At 52.2% G+C, this 20,799-nt stretch overlaps 1 protein-coding gene across 1 annotated transcript; it reads right to left on the bottom strand.

Moving 5' to 3' along the window:
• Positions 1–1,686: 1,686 nt before the first annotated feature.
• On the bottom strand, positions 1,687–3,065 carry BECN2 (beclin 2; the record flags this gene model as incomplete). The annotated part of the gene is made up of 1 exon (XM_080651039.1): positions 1,687–3,065. Exon 1 carries the CDS (start codon positions 2,989–2,991, stop codon positions 1,687–1,689), a length of 1,305 nt encoding a protein of 434 aa, XP_080507165.1. The 5' UTR covers positions 2,992–3,065.
• Between the last annotated feature and the right edge of the window lie 17,734 nt (positions 3,066–20,799).

The raw sequence follows: 20,799 nt of genomic DNA, 5'->3' as shown, positions 1-20,799 counted from the left end.
TTTTTTTTAAATTGGAGAGAGAATTTGTTGTTCCATTTATTCATGCATTCATTGGCTGATTCTTTTTTTTATTTTTTATTTTATTTTATTTTTTAATCCTCACCTGAGGATATTTTTCCATGGATTTTTAGAGAGAGTGGAAGAGAGAAGGAAAGATAGAGAGAAATATCGATGTGAGAGAAACACACGGATTGGTTGCCTCCTGCACGAGCCCCGACCACTGAGCCAAACCAGGCAGCGCGATCCTCAGGGTTTCTGATTGAGAACCTTTAGGGTGGGGCCTGCATGTCCCAAACAGGCTCCCAGGGGACCTGCTGCTGCAGATCTGGTGACCACACCCTTTGAGAACCAGAGGCCTGGGATTCTAGAATGGCCACTGCCCGGCAGTCACGGTGCCTAACAGCTTGCAAGTGGCATCTACATTCGGAATCAGCTAAGACTGTGGTCCAGAAAGGCCAGGCATGGCTTCCCTCAGAGATGCCGGGGCCAGAGGGCAACCGGGTCAGGGATAGGGCCTGCAACCAAGACACGGGCCCTTGACTGGAATTGAACCTGAGACCCTTCATCCATGGGCTGATCCTCTATCCACAGAGCCAAACTGGCTAGGGCCACTGGTTGATTTTTTAAAAGTAATATTTGTTGATTTCATAGAGAAAGAGAGAAGGTGAGAGAGAGAAATAGGAACATTAATGATGAGAATCATTTTTCATCCACTTCCTGCTCTTCCCCTACTGGAGATCAAGTCCTAAACCTGGGCATATGCCCTGATCAGGAATCCAACCATGACCTCCTGGTTCATAAGTCAGTGCTCAACCACTGAACCACACCAGTCACACCAGTCAGGACACTTATTTTCTCATTAAAAAATTGAAGACCTTCCCTAGCCGGTTTGGCTCAGTGGACAGAGCGGCAGCCTGCAGACTAAAGGGTCCGAGGTTCGATTCCAGTCAAGGGCACATGCCTGGGTTGCGGGCTCGATCCCCAGCAGAGGGCATGCAGGAGGCAGCCGATCAATGATTCTCTCTCATCATTGATGTTTCTATCTCTCTTTTCCTCTCCCTTCCTCTTTGAAATCAATTAAATATATATATATCAATTAAATATAATATATATTTATATATTAAAGACCTCTACCTTTCTGTTTTCAACCCCCTCTCCTCTTTTCCCCACCCTGTTCTTTCCCCTCTACAAAGCTTTATCCCATCACCTTGTCATTTAATCTTTGCTGCCATTTTGAATTTTTTGTCCAGCTGGAAAGGAGGAAGGTACTTGAGGACAGGGTTATGCTGAGGAAGACACAATGGCCTTGCTTTGCTGTGGGCAATACTCTCATTCCTCTTAATGTCTTTATCATTTATTATTAAAGTTATAGACCTGTTATACTTTCAGTTTTACAAATGATATGTTTTTCAAGCAAAAAATAAATTCCTCTCCCTCCTAGAAAAAAAAATCAAGTTATTTTTTCCTTTATTTTGTTATTTTCTATCACCATTTATGCCCCCATGTCCTCTTACACATCCCCCTCCCCCACATCCAATCACCACACTGTGGTGCGTGTCCATGAATTCTCTTTTTTTGCTCAATCCCTTCGCCCCTCTCACCCGACCCCATCAGAGCTATCTGCCTGCTCTCTATGGGTCTGGTTCTATAGTGTGTTCTGTCTCTTAGCATAATGTTCAAGTGCAGTTATTTGGGACGATACCTTAAGGAGACCCAGTCCAGACTCCACTTAAAATTTGTAAGCATGAGCTTAAGGGCCTTTGTCCACTGCTCCTCCGTTTTCAGGTGGGTTCTGATGGAGTGGGATTCACCGGATCCTGGGTCCTCCATGAGGCCCTGCTCCACGTGGATCCTGTAAGGCATAAAGAGACTCGGCTCGCTCTTCTTGGCCTCCTCATTGAACTGCTGCATGCAGTCCAGGAAGGCCACCATGGCCTGGTCAAACTTGCTGTCCAAGAGAGAGCTCTTCCCCCCGGTGCAGAACAAGGGCAGGTCCACGGGGTCCTCTGTCAGTGACTTCAGGAAGGAGTGGTCTCCGCGGGGGATGAGCTGGTACCTCTGAAACTGCAGACCCACTGTGTTAGCCAGGGCCACGAGCAGCAAGGCTGTGTGTCCCCAGGCTGCGTTTATCTCCTCCCAGCTCACGGGGACAGTGGGGATGCAGCCCAGCCTGAAGCTATTGATGATGGCCAGGGGGCCGTTACAGCCGATCTCAAACGCGGCCTTGAAGGCGTTGGTTCTCTTCAGCCCGGCCAGCTGGGTCTGGGCGTACCGCAGCCGGGCCTCCACGCTCCACAGCTCGTCCTGCAGTTCCAGGTGTTGCCACTGCAGTTCACCGAGGTCCCTGTGGTACTGCCTTTCCTGCTGCTCCAGCGTCTCCGTCTCTGCCTGGGCTGCCTCCAGGGCCACAGCTGCCCTGTCTCGGTTCTTCTCCAACTCCTCCAGCTCCTGGACCAGCCTCGCTTCCTCCAGCTCCAGGACCTTCAGCTCCTGCTGCAGTGTCTCCCTCGTGTCCTCACCTAATCCATCCCTGGTCTCCAAGCAGCGTTTGTAGGTCTGACTGTCAGACTCTGAGGTCCTGAGCTGGGTGTCCAGCTGCTCCAAGAGACTGTCAGTACAGTCCTCGCACAGGGGGTGGTCCAGCTCTTCACCGGATAGGACGTCACAAAGGCCCGTCGTGGCCCTCTGGATGCTACTGAGGGTCCTCCCGGAGGCCAGCTTCCCGAGCAGGGTGAAGCTGCTGGGCCCGTCCCCGGACATCTCGCCATCACTAGGGATGGTCCAGCCGGAGGCACTGCCCTGCAGCTCTTCAAGGTCCGTCTCCACGCTGGAGGCAGAGCCCTCCTCTGAGGTGTCTCCCGGCCCCCCCTGAGCTGAGGGGAAGTTCAGAGCTGCAGGTTCTTGGCTGAGGTCAAGGCCCGAGGTCTCCGTGGACCCGGCCAGCTTCAGGGGCCGGCGGCAGAAATGGCAGATGAAGCGGATGGAGGACATGGTGGAGGTCTTGACTTTCACTTTGACTCCAACTTTCCTCTGGCTCCCGGGTTCCTTCTCCTTTTATACTTGGTAAGGGCCCTTGGGGGGTGAGTTTTAAAATGCAAATCTCATCTCTCACTTTCCCGCCTCAAACCTGACCCTCCTTAGATACCAGCTAGGGAGTCTTTCTCCAAGGATTAAAGCCAAGCATCTCACTCTCCTTAACATTTTTAAGGCTTATCTGAAGAGGAATCTTTCTACACTTGATCTTAGCCAAAAGGCCCAGAACTGAGAGTAACGCTCCTAAAACTAAAATCCGGTCCTGGTGCTTCCCTCCTTAAAACATTTAATGCCCGTATTTGACCTCAAGATAAGGTCTTAACCTCTTAACCCAATTCTGCCCACGTTTCCAGGTTCTTCTCTCCTATTTCTTGTTTTTAACTTTTAAATTCCCTGGACACCTTCCACCTGATAGAATGGGACACTGAGGCTGGAGGTGGGTGTGTGTGGCAAGGATCATGGTATACAGCAGGTGTGGCCTGGGTTAGGGAGCCAGGGTGGGGGTGGGGGGCAGCACAGGCATGGAGACCGTGAGCTTCTCAGCCTGGAAGCTGGCAATGCCCTTCTGCTAGCAGACAGCCTCACTGATGGACACGGGGTACACAGTGGACTCCCCCTCTCGGAGCACATCCTCAGCACTAAACCTCTGGAAGGCGGATGTCCTGGGCCCCAGGGGCTGGATGCCTCCGTCCCTAGTTGAAGAGCTGGGTGGGGTCTGGAGCTGCGGCCACCAAGGCCCTCAACCTGGTGGGAAGGTCGGGGGGCCAAGGCAGGGGGGGGGGGAGCCTCCAGGTGGTTAAAAGAATGGGAACCCGTCGCCGGTTTGGCTCAGTGGGTGGAAAGTCAGCCTTAGGACTGAAGGGTCCTGGATTCGATTCCAGTCAGGGCACATGCCTGGGTTGCGGGCTCCATCCCCAGTGTGGGGCGTGCAGGAGGCAGCCGAACAATGATTCTGTCTCATCACTGATGTTTCTCTCTCTCCCTCTCCCTTCCTCTCTGAAATTAATAAAACTATATTTTTTAAAATAAAAGAATAGCTGGTAGTTTGGGGGAGAGGTTCCGCCAAAGCCAGACACTAGGGGGTGCGGAGGGGCCCCGCAAAGGCCTCTGGGCTCCACAGGCTCCTGGTTGTGCCTGCGGGGAGCCTGGCGGGGAGCCTCCCGCCCAGCCCAGCGTGGGGCCACCTGCGGAGGGGAGGCAGGTGTGGCCCATCTTCCTGAGGAGCTTCAGCTCCTCGCCCGGAGGTGGCTCCGCAGGAAGTCACGGAGGAGGGTCTGCGGGCAGAACCAGGGCTGCGGCTCCCAAGGGCCTGGGTCAGGCCCCTCTCCAGGCCACGCGGCTCCCAGGGCGCCCTGAGGGTCACCCCCTTTTGCCGGGGAGGCCCCTGTCCTGGGGAGGAGGCGGCCGCGCGCTGGGTTCGCGTCTCTAAGAGGCTCAGCGCCCTGGGCTTCTGCACCAGCTGCGGAGGAGGCGCCCCGCCCTCAGAGCCCCCCCTGAGGGGTGCACACAGAAGCCCGAGAGAGAGGTGGGTGTGGGGCGCAGAGGCGGGTGGCCCGGCGGGTGGCGGGGCCTCCACCAGGTGGAATAATGGGGTGACTGTGGGGGCTCGTGGGGGTGCGGCAGGAGGGGGTTAGGGTGGAAAGGAAGCGGTGTGCTGGCTGGTCTGGGAGGCGGTTGTGAAGTGGAGACTGGATGAGACGCTGGAGGGGGTCGGGGCTGGGGAAGGGGCGTCCCTGGGTCTGTCCCTGGAACCCCTGACCCGGGACCGCCCAGCGCACTGAGCTGCCTTTGCTGCGGTTTCAAACCCGAGTCCCTGCCCTGGGTGAGCAGTCATTTAGCCTGTTACTCTCACTTAGCTTCGCCTGCAGGCTCTTTTTTTTTTTCAAAAATTTTTTTATTAATTAAGGTATTACATGTGTCCATATCCCCCCTTTGCCCTGCCACCCCATCCCATACATGCCCTCACCCCCCAGTGTCTTGCATCCATTGGTTGTGCTTATATCAGCTGTGGGCAAACTACGGCCCGCGGGCCAGATTCGGCTGTTCTATCCGGTTCTCTTGCTCTCCCCTCCGCTCCTTTACTTTGAATTTATATTAGTTCACACAAACACTCCATCCATGCTTTTGTTCCGGCCCTCCGGTCCAGTTTAAGAACCCATTGTGGCCCTCGAGTCAAAAAGTTTGCCCACCCTTGGCTTATATGCATGCATACAAGTCCTTCAGTTGATTTAACGCCCCCCCCTCTTGCTCCCCAGCACTCCCCAGCCTTCCCGCTGTAATTTGACACTGTTCGATGCTTCTCTGCCTCTCTATCTATCTTTGTTCATCCTATCTAATAAAAGAGTAATATGCAGATTGACCATCACTCCAACACACAAGATGGCTGCCCCCATGTGGTCAAAGATCCTGCCCCCATGTGGACATAAGATGGCCACCACAAGATGGCCAGCAGGGGCGGGCAGTTGTGAGGGACCAGGCCTCCAAGGCAGGGCAGTTGGGGGTGACCAAGCCTGCAGGGGAGGGCGTTTGGGTGAGACCCAGGCCTGCAAGGGAGGGCAGTTGGGGGAGACCCAGGCCTGCAGGGGAGGGCAGTTGGGGGGGACCAGGCTGCAGAGGAGGGCAGTTAGGGGTGACCAGGCTGGCAGAGGAGGGAAGTTGGGGACAACTGGGCCTGCAGGGAAGAGCACTTGGGGGGGACCCAGGCCTGCAGAGGAGGGCAGTTAGGGGTGACCAGGCCTGCAGAGGAGGGCAGTTAGGGGTGACCAGGCTTGCAGGGGAGGGCAGTTAGGGGCAAACAGGCTGGCAGGGGAGCAGTTAGGCATCAATCAGGCTGGCAGGGGAGTGGTTAGGGGGTGATCAGGCTGGCAGGCAGAAGCGGTTAGAGGCAATCAGGAAGGCAGGCAGGCGAGCAGTTGGGAGCCAGCAGTCCTGGATTGTGAGAGGGATATCCGACTGCCCGCTTAAACGGGCAGTCAGACATCCCTCAAGGGGTCCCAGATTGGAGAGGGTGCAGGCTGGGCTGAGGGACACCCTCACCCCCATGCACAAATTTCGTGCACCAGGCCTCTAGTCAGGTTATAATGTTCTTTATTATCCATCAATGAGTGAGCTCATGTGATATTTATCTTTCTCTGACTGGCTTATTTCACTTAACATAATGCTCTCCAGGTCCATCCATGCTGTTGCAAATGGTAAGAATTCCTTCTTTTTTATAGCAGTGTAGTATTCCATTGTGTAGATGTACCACAGTTTCCTAATCCACTCATCTGCTGATGGGCACTTAGGCTGTTTCCAAATCTTAGCTATGGTGAATTGTGCTGCTATGAACATAGGGGTGCATATATCCTTCCTGATTGGTGTTTCTACTTTCTTGGGATATATTCCTAGAAGTGGGATCACTGAGTCAAATGGGAGTTCCATTTTCGCCTGCGGACTCCTACCAGGTCCTCTCTGCCTGCACAGTGACTGGGAGGTGGGAAGACAGGGAGCAGGTTAAGGTGAAGGGAGGGTGACAACTAGTCAAGAGTCCCTCTACCCCGTGACCTCGCTGATGCCCCCAGACTGATAAACACGGGGATCATCCTCTACAAGGTGAGGGCAGGGCCCCTGCCCCCTCGCAGGCAATCTGTTCCCCAGGATCTGTCTAGTGAGCCAGAGAGTCAGCTCCGCTGGTCACTGGCTGATGGGTCAGCCGCTAAAAGTCCTCGGTGTTTGCTAGGAATTTAGCAATAAGGATGGCACAGCGCCTCGCAGGGTACGCGATACCCCTGAGATACAAGCTCGGGGGTCGGTGGGCAGGGTGCTGTGTTTCCTCACCCTTCACCCCCACAGGGCTTGGGGAGCAGCAGAATAAGGAGCTTCTTCCTTCTTTCTTTCCTTCCTTCCTTCCTTCCTTCCTTCCTTCCTTCCTTCCTTCCTTCCTTCCTTCCTTCCGTAATATATTTTTTATTGATTTCAGAGAGGAAGGGAGAGGGAGAGAAAGAGAAAGAGAGAAACATTAATGATGAGAAAGAATCGTTGATCAGCTGCCTCTTGCATGCTCCCCATGGGGGATCAAGCCCACGATCCCAGCATGTGCCTTTTTATTTACTTTTTTAATATGCATTTTATTGGTTTTTTTTTACAGAGAGGAAGGGAGTGGGATAGAGAGTTAGAAACATCGATGAGAGAGAAACATCAATCAGCTGCCTCCTGCACACCCCGCACCGGGGATGTGCCTGCAACCGAGGTACATGCCCCTGACCGGAATCGAACCTGGGATCCTTCAGTCCGCAGGCCAACGCTCTATCCACTGAGCCAAACTGGTCAGGGCCCAGCATGTGCCTTTTAAAAAAAATTTCTTTATTGATTAAGGTATTACATATGTGCCCTTATCCCCCCATTGTCCCCCCAAACTCCCCCCCACTCATGCCCTCACCCCCCTGTTGTCTGGGTCCATTGGTTAGGCTTATATGCATGCATACAAGTCCTCGGTTGATCTCTCCCCTCCAGAATGTGCCTTGACCGTGAATCTAACAGTAACCTGATTCATAGGTTGACACAACTACTGAGCCACATGGGCTGGGCCACACTTTAGTTTTTGGATTAATCCTCACTGGATAGTTTTCCATTTATTTTTAGAGAGCGGAAGGGAGGGGGAAAGACAGAGAAACATCGCTGTGATAGAGACACATTGATTGGTCGCCTCCTGTATGCACCCCAACCAGCGCCAGGGACCCAGCAACTGAGGTTTGTGCCCTTGATCGAATTGAACCTGGGACCCTTCAGTGCATGGGCCCACGCTCTACCCACTGAGCAACCGCCCAGGGCCGGAAACAGATTTTCTGCTGGCCACCCTTCCCCCCTAGAAAAAGTTTTATTGTTTCCATTTGGTCTAATGCACGGGAGAGGACTCCAGGTGGTTAAAAGAATGGGAACCCGTCGCCGGTTTGGCTCAGTGGGTGGAAGGTCAGCCTTGGGACTGAAGGGTCCTGGGTTCGATTCCAGTCAGGGCACATGCCTGGGTTGCGGGCTCCATCCCCAGTGTGGGGCGTGCAGGAGGCAGCCGATCAATGATTCTGTCTCATCACTGATGTTTCTGTCTCTCTCTCTCCCTTCCTCTCTGAAATCAATACAAATATATTTTTAAAAAATAAAAGAATAGCTGGTAGTTTCGGGGAGAGGCTCCGCCAAAACCAGACACTAGGGGGTGCAGAGGGGCCCCGCAAAGGCCTCTGGGCTCCACAGGCTCCTGGTTGTGCCTGCGGGGGAGCCTGGCGGGGAGCCTCCCGCCCAGCCCAGCGTGGGGCCACCTGCGGAGGGGAGGCAGGTGTGGCCCATCTTCCTGAGGAGCTTCAGCTCCTCGCCCGCCCGGAGGTGGCTCCGCAGGAAGTCACGGAGGAGGGTCTGCGGGCAGAACCAGGGCTGCGGCTCCCAAGGGCCTGGGTCAGGCCCCTCTTTAGGCCACGCGGCTCCCAGGGCGCCCTGAGGGTCACCCCCTCCTGCCGGGGAGGCCCCTGTCCTGGGGAGGAGGCGGCCCGGCGCTGGGTTCGCGTCTCTAAGAGGCTCAGCGCCCTGGACTTCTGCACCAGCTGCGGAGAAGGCGCCCCGCCCTCAGAGCACCACCACCTTCCCCCCGTGGGGTGCACACAGAAGCCCGAGAGAGGTGTGTGTGGGGCGCAGAGGCGGGTGGCGGGGCCTCCATCGGGTGGAATAATGGGGTGACTGGGGGGGCTCGAGGCGGTGCGGCAGGAGGGGGTTAGGGTGGAAAGGAAGCGGTGTGCTGGCTGGTCTGGGAGGCGGTTGTGAAGTGGAGACTGGATGAGATGCTGGAGGGGGTCGGGGCTGGGGAAGGGGCGTCCCTGGGTCTGTCCCTGGAACACCTGAACCGGGACCGCCCAGCCCACTGGGCTGCACCGGCCGCCCTTTGCTGCAGTTTCAAACCCGAGTCCCTGCCCTGGGTGAGCAGTCATTTAGCCTGTTACTCTCACTTAGCTTCGCCTGCAGGCTCTTTTTTTTTCTTTCAATTTTTTTTTTTTATTGATTAAGGTATTACATGTGTCCATATCCCCCCATTACCCCCCTCAACCCAATCCCATACATGCCCTCACCCCCCAGTGTCTTGTGTCCATTGGTGTGTTTATATGCATGCATACAAGTTCTTTCGTTGATCTATTTCCCTCCCTCCCCAACACTCCCCAGCCTTCCCGCTGTAATTTGACAGACTGTTCCGTGCTTTACTGCCTCTGTATCTATCTTTGTTCATCAGGTTATAATGTTCTTTATTATCCATCAATGAGTGAGATCATGTGGTATTTTTCTTTCACTTGACTGGCTTATTTCACTTAACATAATGCTCTCCAGGTCCATCCATGCTGCTGCAAATGGTAAGAATTCCTCCTTTTTTACAGCAGCGAAGTATTCCATTGTGTAGATGTGCCATCGTTTTCTAATCCACTCACCTGCTGATGGGCACTTAGGCTGTTTCCAAATCTTAGCTATGGTGAATTGTGCTGCTATGAACACAGGGGTGCATATATCCTTCCTGATTGGTGTTTCTAGTTTCTTGGGATATATTCCTAGAAGTGGGATCACTGGATCAAATGGGAGTTCCATTTTTGCCTGCAGATCCTACCAGGTCCTCTCTGCGTGCACAGTCACTGGGAGGTGGGAAGACAGGGAGTAGGTTAAGTTGAAGGGAGGGTGACAACTAGTCAAGAGTCCCTCTACCCCGTGACCTCGCTGATGCCCCCAGACTGATAAACACGGGGATCATCCTCTACAAGGTGAGGGCAGGGCCCCTGGCCCCTCGCAGACAATCTGTTCCCCAGGATCTGTCTAGTGAGCCAGAGAGTCAGCTCCGCTGGTCACTGGCTGATGGGTCAGCCGCTAAAAGTCCTCGGTGTTTGCTAGGAATTTAGCAATAAGGATGGCACAGCGCCTCGCAGGGTACGCGATACCCCTGAGATACAAGCTCGGGGGTCGGTGGGCCGGGTGCTGTGTTTCCTCACCCTTCACCCCCAGAGGGCTTGGGGAGCAGCAGAATAAGGAGCTGCTTGCTTTCACATATTTTTATTGATTTCAGAGAGGAAGAGAGAGATAGAAACATCAATGTTGAAACGGAATCATTGATGGACTGCCTCCTGCAGGTCACACGCTGGGTTGGAGCCCACAACCCGGGATATGCCTTTGCTGGGATTTGAACCCTGACTTCTTGGTTCATAGGTCAATGCCCAACCACTGAGCCTCACCGGCCGGGCAGGAGCTGCTTTCAATGTTGCCATCAGCTCTGAGTCCTGATTCATCGCGGGGAGGAGACCAGCAAAGTGAACTCTACTAATGGCTGAGCCTCATTTTAATCCCCTCACTGATTCCTAGCCATGCCTGGCTTTGAACATGAACCAGCCCAGGGGAAAGCGGTCTCAAGCACCAAGGGGACACAGCTGTGCAGGGAGTGGTGCTTGTCTGAGTCCCAGCTATCTGACAATTGAGCAGTGCCTCCAGGACTAGCCAGGAGCCAGCTGGGAGCCCTCCTGTAAGGAAGGAGTGGGTGGAACTGAGCGTTGCTCTCAGTTGGAAATGAATCCCTTCTTTCTGGAGAGTTCCCCTCTAGTTCTTCTTCCTTTTTTTTCCACTTTTACTTATTTATTTATTTTTAAATTTTATTTTATTGCTTAAAGTATTACAAAGAGTAGTACATATGTCTCCTTTTTTCCCCATTGACCTTCCCCCCGGTCTCCCCTACTCCCCAGTGTCCATTGGTTATGCACTATATGCATGCATACAAGTCCTTTAGTTGATCTCTTACCTCCCCCAACCCTCCACAGCCTTCCTGCTGTAATTTGACAGTCTGTTCGATGCTTCTCTGCCTCTGTATCTATCTTTTTGTTCATCAGGTTATAATGTTCTTTATTATCCATCAGTGAGTGAGGCCGTGTGATATTTATCTTTCTCTGACTGGCTTATTTCACTTAGCATAATGCTCTCCAGTTCCATCCATGCTGTTGCAAATGGTAAGAATTCCTTCTTTTTTACAGCAGCGTAGTATTCCATTGTGTAGATGTACCACAGTTTTCTAATCCATTCATCTGCTGATGGGCACTTATGCTGTTTCCAAATCTTAGCTATGATAAATTGTGCTGCTATGAACATAGGGGCGCATATATCTGAAAGATCAGACAGAGGCCGAAAACCAGGACAACAGGCTTTATTAGAGGAGAAGGACCTGCAGGGCTGTCTTGCAAGGGGAGAACAGCAACATGTGCAGAGGTGAACAGGCCTTTTGAGGGGAGGAATGGGAAGGAATGGGGGCTTGGTGTACTCAGCACACGCTGATCGGTGGCTTAATGTATGGTCCATATAAGGTGCCTGGTTAGGTACTCAGGTATGTCCAGGCCACAGGTGCAGGTTACGTTATACTCTGCGCACCAGTTGGGGGAAGGGAGGATCTATCATTCCAGGCTTTTGGTAATAGTAAAAAATTGAGAGTCGCCGAAACCGGTTTGATTTCCCCAAGGGACTGGTTGGTGAAGTCTCGAGAGCGATCCTGTTGAGTCACTTGGGCGGTAAAAGCTGGTCCTGAGGCTGCCACAGCGTCACTTGTCTGTTTTTGCTGCTTTTCGGGGCCTGGAGCTGAAATACAACTGAGACCTAGATGTTATTTTTAGGGGGGAAAAGAGTAGGGGTCTCAGTTGCCTCACTCGTGATATGAAAGGGGAGAATAGGTTACCCTGGGGGTGAGGTTCTCGTTTTCCCAGCTTTGCCCCTTGCTGGGCATCCACATGTTTCCTGTAGGTCCTGAGGCAGAGTTTCAGAATAGGAAGAGCCGTGGTTAAGCTCCCTGTGGCAGTCCCAACCCCTGCTGTGATGCCCAGGGTTATGAGGAGAGGATTACCTGGACTCCTCTTTGTGTCAGATGTGATGGGGTACAGGGACAGGTAAAGACTGATTATTGGGGCTGCATCTACATGGGGTGAGAGATAGATGAGAGTACAGGTTCCTGTCCAGCTGATGGGGAGACAGATGTATGAGTTTCCCCACAGAGGAAGAAACATCCCTGATCACGGAGACAAGCCGATAGGTGTAAGGAGAAGAGGTGGACTAAAGGGTATGAGATTCCCTTCCCAGTTGCATGCTCCAAGCTGAGAGGGTAGTTGCCATGGCGCTACCAATAAGGGGTGACCGATGAGTGATTGAGACTGTGTTGCAGTGAAAGCGGGAGGGAATGTTAGAACGGGCTGTTCTCCACGGGAAAAGAGAATGGGAAGGAAGGGAGCCGTGGAAGGTGAGGCTGGAGAAAAGGCAGGGGGAGGAGGGAGCAGGCCCCGCAGCCTGTTCCCAGGCCTCCAGCAGCTTGGGTTTAAAACTGTGCGTTTTTCCTGGAGATGAAGATCTCAGTTTCTGATAATAGCTGCTGGCCTGTTCAGTAAGCCTGTGTAGGCAAGGAAGTTGTTCTTTGGGAAGGCTGGAGTCGGGGAGGAGGGCAGGGTGAGAAGGCGCTGAGGCGAGAGCAGTTTTCAGAGCGTTAAAGGGGTGAGAACGTTGGCCTTGGGATCTAAAGGCTCAGTGAGGGGGTCCCTTCGCCATGTCACGTCACGGAGGAGCTTTGCAAGAAGACTGAAGTTGTGAACCCGGAGGCGGGAGTACCCAGAGAGCCTGAGAAAGGAGAAAGTTTCTTTTTTTTTTTTTAAAGTGTGTTTTCACATTTTTTAAAAATATATTTTATTGATATTTTATAGAGAGGAAGGAAGGGAGAGGGATAGAAAGCTAGAAACATCGATGAGAGAGAAACATCGATCAGCTGCCTCCTGCATACCTCCTACTGGGGATGTGCCCGCAACCAAGGTACATGCCCTTGACCGGAATCGAACCCGGGACCCTTCAGTCCGCAGGCTGATGCTCTATCCACTGAGCCAAACCGGTTTCGGCAGGAGAAAGTTTCTTGTTCAGAGGAGGGGACAGTCTTAGAGGAGATAGGAGATAAGGCGTTTACAGTCCCAGGAACGGCTCGGCCTTGTGGGGTGAGAGTGAAACTGAGGCAGGTGACAGGTTTGGGACAGCTGGGCTTTATGAGGGGCTGCATGGTGGCCCTGGCCGGGCACCGAGGCGGAAGGAGCAAAGAGTGAACGGGGGAATTTAGTGAGATGCAGTGTAGACGTGAGGTGGCTAATGGCTGTGAGACTCATCCGTCAACCCCCATAATAGAGACTGAGGGGGGGACAAGGGTCCCCGCGAATTCGGAGGGCAGAGTAAGTGCCCCCAGTGTCAGTGAAAAGGAGATCGGCTCACCTGCCACCACAGTCCCCACCCAAGGCTCTGTCCCGGTGATGGAAGTCTGTGGCGCCCTGTCAGGGCCTGGGCAGCTTCTTCGGTGGCCGGTCCCAGGAGGTCTGGGAGCTCCAAACCGGATCCAGAGGGTGGCCATGCTGGACTGGCTGAGGCCAGACCCGGAGGGCCAGACTGCAGTCTGATGTCCAGTGGCCTTCCCTTCCGCACCGTGGGCAGGGCCCAGGCGGGGCCTCGGGTTTGAGCAGGACTTACTCAGTGTCTGTCCTTGTTGCACTGGAAGCAGGGCCTGGGGGAGGCTGAGCCCCTGACTTCCCCGCAGTTGGAGGACCGGCACTTCGTCTGGGGTCCACGAGAGCGGTGGCTGGGAGCTGGAAGGCCTCCTTCTGGGCCTCAGCCTTGGCCTGATCTCACTTTGGTTTTTGGATTTGGGTCTCCTTGTCTCTATTATTAAAGACCTTAAAGGCCAGGTTAACGGGGTCTTTTCGTGGGGTTTGAGGACCTGTATCTATTTTTTTTTAAATAGATTTTATTGATTTTTTACAGAGAGGAAGAGAGAGGGATAGAGAGTTAGAAACATCAATGAGAGAGAAACATCGATCAGCTGCCTCCTGCACACCTCCTACTGGGATGTGCCCGCAACCACAGTACATGCCCTTGACCGGAATCCAACCTGGGACCCTTCAGTCCACAGGCCGACACTCTATCCACTGAGCCAAACCGGTTAGGACTATTTTTTGAAGTTTGCGGCATTTGTCGGGGGAGGAAAGGTGGCCGGGTCAGTGGAAAAAGAAACCTGAGATGCCTCTCAGTCTGTGAGGCTGGACATAGAGGATGGGACGTGGACTCAGACTCTGCCCTCAGTTCCTGTGCCTCCCTCAGGGGTAGCATGGACGTGGGACAGAAGGGGCTGTTGTGAAGGCCGTCTGGGTGGCCTGAGAGTGAGTGTTAGATGGGAAAGGCTGTTTGGGAGCTCAGTTCTCAGGATCTGAGCTCCCAGGGACTGGGGAGAAGGCGGCTGCTGGTTAAGAGGGTCTGAAGAGGAAGAGCCGAGGCGTTTTTCAATTTGAGAAAGATCAGGGAGTGAGAAGGGACGTGGCCAGTCCCCCGTGAACTGGGTTGCTGGCGGGCCCGGGAGCGGAGATCGGGGAGAGCAGGGAAGGGGGCGGTGGATTCGGCAGCAGCGTTGTAAGGGGGGCGGGGTGGGCAAGGGGGAGAGGAATGATCGGCTGGGTCCAAAGAGTCAGAAGACAGAGGAAGGGGCTTGAGGGGTGAAGAGGACTCTGTGAGGAGGATCTGATGGGTGGAACATGAGGAGTAAAGCGAGGGGCGAGAGCGGGGGGGAGGGAGGGGGAGAGAGAGAAAGCCTGTCCGTAGGGGTCTCTGAGGCCTCCCTGTCCGGTGGCAAAATTATCCAGGCCTTGGAGGATACTGGCATCGGAAGTGCCGTTTTCGGCCACAGAGACATCGTTGTGGCCAGGTAGCGCTTCTTTGGTGTGATGTAGCCGGAAAGACCAAGGGCTGAGAGATGGGCGAGGACACACCCCAAGGGTGTGTTTCCAGGGGGTTTGGACTGAGAGGTCCCCATGACCGGAGGGAAGGGCCCCCGGGAAGTTGGGGAGGAAAGAAGGAGCGTCCTCCTGTTCCCTCAGCCAACCTGGAGAGAGAGAGAGAGAGAGAGAGAGAGAGAGAGAGAGAGAGAGAGAGAGAGAGAGAGAGAGAGGAGAGAGAGAGAGAGAGAGAGAGAGAGAGAGAGGAGAGAGAGAGAGAGAGAGAGGAGAGAAGGTTCCCAAGGTCGTCACCCGAGACCTTTCCCGTGGAGTAGAGCAGAGTTTCCCGGCCAGGCGCCTGGGCTTTCGTAGAACGTAGGACGTGTAGCCGCGTAGACGGGAAACTCTGAGGCCCTTCGAGGTCAAGGGAACGATGCGGGGGTGGGGGGGGGAGGTGGGGGGAGGGTCGGGAAAGTCCCTGAAGCCTACGGATGAGAAGGAAGTGACGAGATCCCACGTGTCCTGGTACGGCAGGGTTTGAGAGGTGTCCGGAGCAGGCCAATCAAATCAGAACCATGCCACCGAGCAGAGCCAGAGCAGGAGTCAGAAGCTCGGGGCTAGGTTCGAGGATCGTCCAGACTTCGGCACCAAATGAAAGATGAGACAGAGGCCGAAAGCCAGGACTACAGGCTTTATTAGAGGAGAAGGACCCTGTCCGGCTGTCTGGCAACGGGAGAACAGCAACAGTGCAGAGGGGAACAGGCCTTTTGAGGGGAGGACCGGGAAGGGGTGGGGCTTAGGGTTCTCGGCACACGCTGATTGGTGGTTTCACATAAGGCACATGATTAGGCACTTAGGTACTTAGGAATCAAGGGCTTAGGGTATTTGGCAGGTCCTGATTGGCGGTTCAATGTATAGTCCACATAAGGTGCCTGGTTAGGTGCTCAGGAATGTCCAGGCCACAGGTGCAGGTTACGTCATACTCCGCCCACCAGTTGGGGGAAGGGAGGATCTATCAGTATTACATATGCGTCCTTATCCCCCCTCCAATGCCTCTCCCACCCTGCTGAGAGTTTTTATCAAAAACTAGAGGCCCGGTGCACAAAATTCATCCACGGGGGTGTGTGTCCCTCAGCCCAGCCTGCACCCTCTCCAATCTGGGACATCCCTCTCACAATTCAGGACTGCTGGCTCCCAACTGCTCGCCTGCCTGCCTTCCTGATTGCCCCTAACCACATCTGCCTGCTAGCTTGATCACCCCCTAACCACTCTCCTGCCAGCCTGATTGATGCCTAACTACTCCCCTGAAGGCCTGGGTCCCCCCCAACTGCCCTTCCCTGCAGGCCCGGTTGTCCCCAACTTCCCTCCTCTGCCAGCCTGGTCACCCCTAACTGCCCTCTCCTGCAGACTTGATCGTCCCCAACTGCCCTCCCTTGCAGGCCTGGTCCCTCCCAACTGCCTTCCCCTGCAGGCCTGGTCCCTCCCAACTGCCTTCCCCTGCAGGCCTGATCCCTCCCAACTGTCCTCCCCTGCTGGCCATCTTGTGGTGGCCATCTTGTGTCCACATTGGAGCAGCCATCTTTGACCACATGGAGGTAGCCATCTTGTATGTTGGAGTGATGATCAATTTGCATATTACTTTTATTAGATGGGAGGATAGAGGCCTGGTGCACAGGTGGAGACCAGCTGGTTTGCCCTGAAGGGTATCCTGGATCAGGGTGGGGGTTCCCTTGGGGCGTGGGGTGGCCTGGGTGAGGGGCCTGTGGTGGTTTGCAGGCCAGCCACATCCCCCGACGACCCACGCGGAGGCCCTGGGATATGGGATTTATTTATCTTCTTTAATTGAAACTGTAGCCTTGAGCGGAGGCCAGGGCCTGCCAGGAAGTTTGGCTTCCTCCATCACTGGAGAAACCCAAGCCTCCTGCTCGCTCCATGGCTGCAGCCATTTTTGTTGGGATTTATTTATCTTCTATAATTGAAACTTTGTAGCCTTGAGCAGAGGCCTGGGGGGGCCAGGGTGTGCAGGAAGCTTGGCTTCCTCCATTGCTGGGGAAACCCAAGCCTCCTGCTTGCTCCGTGGCTGCAGCCATATTGGGTGGGTTAATTTTCATACTCACTCTGATTGGCTGATGGGTGTGGCTTGTGGGTGTAGCGGAAGTATGGTCAATTTGCATATTATTCTTTTATTTGATAGGATGGTTGTTGGATTTTGTCGAATGCTTTTTCTGCGTCTATTGATATAATTTTTGTCTTTCAATTTGCTTATGTGATGTATCACATTTATTGATTCACAAATATTGTACCAGCCTTGGTCCCTGGAATAAATCCCACTTGGTCATGGTGTATGATCTTTTTAATATATCGCTGGATCCGATTTTCTAATATTTTGGGGAGGATTTTAGCATCTATGTTCATCAGGGATATTGGCCTGTAATTCTCTTCCTTTTTAGTGTCTTTATCTGGTTTTGGAATTAGGATAATGCTGGCCTCATAAAGAACTTGGAAGTGTTCCTTCCTCTTGGATTTTTGGGAATAATTTGAGGAGGATAAGGTGTCAATTCTTCTTTGAATGTTGGTAAAACTCCCCTGTGAAGCTGTCCAGGCCAGGGCTTTTGTTTGCTGGGAGTTGTTTTTTTATTACTGCTTCTATTTCCTCAGTTGTTATTGGCCTATTCAGGTTTTCTGATTCTTCCTGATTCAGTTTTGGGAGATTGTAGTTTTCTAGGAATTCGTCTATTTCATCCACATTGTCCAGCTTGCTGGCGTATGGTTGTTCAAAGTATTTTCTTACAATCCTTTGTATTTCTGTAGTGTCAGTGGTTACTTCTCTGCTTTCATTTCTGCTTTCATTTATTTGGGTCCTCTCCCTTTGTTTCTTGATGAGTCTAACAGTTCATCAATCTTGTTTACCATTTCAAAGAACCAGTTTTTGGTTTCATTGGTATTATGTATTATGTGTATGTGTGTGTGTGTGTCTGTCATTTATTTCTGCTCTAATCTTTATTATTTCCTTCCTTCTACTTACTCTGGGCTTTTTTGTTGTTCTCTTTCAAATTCTTTTTTTTTTTAAATATATTTTATTGATATTTTACAGAGAGGAAGGGAGAGGGATAGAGAGCTAGAAACATCGATGAGAGAGAAACATCGATCAGCTGCCTCCTGCACACCTCCCACTGGGGATGTGCCCGCAACCAAGGTACATGCCCTTGACCGGAATCAAACCCGGGACCCTTCAGTCCGCAGGCTGACGCTCTATCCACTGAGCCAAACCGGTTTCGGCTCAAATTCTTTTTAAAAATATTATTGATTTCAGAGAGGTAGAGGGAGAGATAATGAGAATCATTGATCAGCTGCCTTTTGCACGCCCCCTACTGGGGGTTGAGCCCACAACCCAGGCATGTGCCCATGACTGGAATCAAACCTGAGACCCTTCAGTCTGCAGGCCCATGCTCTAACCACTGAGCAAAACCAGCTAGAGCTCTTTCTACTAATTCTTTAAGTTGTAGGTTAAATAGTTTTTTATTAATTTTTCTTGGCTTCATCTTTCTACCAACAGACCAACATTGGCTCTGTCCTATCAGAGCTATGCAAATTATATCCTCATTTGCATCTATACTGACCAATCATAATCACATAATATGGAAATCTCATTTACATGAAACAGACCAAAATGGGAAACAGGAGCAGAAAAATGCTATTTGTTTATCCATTTATCTATTTATGTATCTATTCAGTCACTCATTTATTCATTATACATCATTCATTCATCCATTCACTTATTCCTCATCCATTCATTTATTAATTCGTTCACTTGTTCATTTATTCTTTATTTATGCCTGAATTGTTTTTGATAACAAAGCAAGTTGAGGCTGTTGGTAATGGGTAACCCTGTCCAACCAATCGGCAGTCGCAGCTAGGAGTGGCTAAGTTCGCGTGGTGGGTGGGAAGGAAAATAGTTTCAGACCGCGGTTAACTAACGCTGGATAATCCAAAGACTGAACTCTGACCCTTGTCTGCTCTCCTGTGGTGAGCGAATGCCTGTCTGCATGGGAGAAGGTGGCGCTGAAGGTGGCGCTGTTGCTCTGGGTTCTTTGTCCAGAAACTGTCTCTCATCTCCTTTCTTCTGCTTCCTGGCTCTCATGTTAAGTTGCAGAGTCTCCAAGAGTGAGGACTCTGGTTTGGGAGATGTTTAGAGCAGGACTTTTCATCTGCTTTGTTCATTGTTCTTTGCGTGGCGCCCAGAACAGTGCCTGGTATAGTGTGCTCTATGCCACTGTTTATTTTTTTTTATTTTTTAAAGTATATTTTATTGATTTTTTACAGAGAGGAAGAGAGAGGGATAGAGTTAGAAACATCGATGAGAGACATCAATCATCTGCCTCCTACTGGGGATGTGCCCGCAACCAAGGTACATGCCCTTGACCGGAATCGAACCTGGGACCCTTCAGTCCGCAGGCCGACGCTCTATCCACTGAGCCAAACCGGTTAGGGCTCTATGCCAATGTTTAAATATATCTAGAGATTCAAAATTCCTGGGATGGAGAGTGGAGAGTGCACGAAAATTAGAGGTGCACCTATGTGGAGAAAAGGGGGAAAGTGTGTCAAACTCACTTTTTGAGGAAGCCACTGATGACCCCAGCATCCTCTAGTCCAGGCGTCCTTGAACTACGGCCCGCGGGCCACATGCGGCCCGCCGAGGACATTTATCCGGCCTGCTGGGTGCCACTGCCTGTCCTGCTTAGCAGCTGACTCGTCCCGGGCCCGCAGTGCACATAGGAATTTGTTCATAGTTTTTTTTTAAACTATAGTCCGGCCCTCCCACGGTCTGAGAGACAATGAACTGGCCCCCTGTTTAAAAAGTTTGAGGACCCCTGCTTCTAGTCTGAGGATCTAAGCCCGACAGGTTTTTCTTTCATTCCCCCTGGACTCCCCTCACCCTCAGCAGGTTCCCAGGGAGCTCATCAAATACCCAAACTGCTCCAGAGAAAGCATCGGCGGGAAGCCCGAGGTTGTTCAGGCACCGCCCACTCAGCTGTTTTAGTTTCGTGTCACTTCTTATGGAGCAGCTGGCAGTGACCGCTGGCACCCTGTAGGCTTCTCCATCAGCTGCATTCCCTTCACCCGCCTTTGTGCCGAGTGGGAGGCCCTGGCCCCGTGGGCGCAGCAGGGGACGGAGTACTTCCCTCCAAAAAGCCCCTCCCTGCCCGGAGCGGGAGACACTCCGGCAAATGCTGTCTGTGGGTTTATTTTTTACTTACTGATTTGAGAGGAAGGGAGAAACATTGATTTGTTGTTCCACTTATCTGTTATCTGTGGCTTTTTAAAAATATTTTTGATTTCAGAATGTGAAAATGATATAATCTAGTTTTTTTTTCTTACCTGTCACTTGCTGTTTTTATCAAATATGCATTATTTTCTTTACTTTGTTGTTTGTCTCACTGTTGGCTGTTTAGGGTCAATCATCTTAGGTACAAGAGCCCACTTTAAAGTTATAAATCTTGTTCAATTAGAAATTTTCTGAGTGTTTTCTTCAGAGCCTCCTGTTATCTGTACACTAGACTTTCTGTCCGCAACTTCAACATTTGTCACTTCCTAATCTTAAAGAACTAGTTTTAATCTACTTGTGGGCCTTTCTGATCGATTTCCATCATCTGTAAAGATGTTATTCTGCTTGAGATTCTTTTTAAAAATATTAACTTTGTAAGATTAATCTAAGATTTCTTTTTTAAGCTGAGAAACATGGATTACAGGAGCTTTAAGCCCCCCCCCCCCCCCCCCCGAAATGCTCAAGAAGGAGCAGGGTGTTCTGCTGAGCTTCCTTGGTCCGCTGTTCCTTCTATTTTAACCTGTTGTCCCGCTCCTGCTCGGTTTTGGCTCAGCTTCCAGCAGTCTCCCCCGTGGGCACCCCATCCTAGAAGGAAGTCTTGGCAAGCCAGTCCGATGCTCCATTTGGACCGGGTGGCTTCCGTCGCCCCCATTGCCCAGGCCTCACACTTGCGCCGCTGGAAGGGCA

Source organism: Plecotus auritus, assembly GCF_963455305.1.
Source record: "Plecotus auritus genome assembly, chromosome: 14".
NCBI lineage: Eukaryota > Metazoa > Chordata > Mammalia > Chiroptera > Vespertilionidae > Plecotus > Plecotus auritus.
This window is presented reverse-complemented; position numbering and strand designations above follow the sequence as displayed.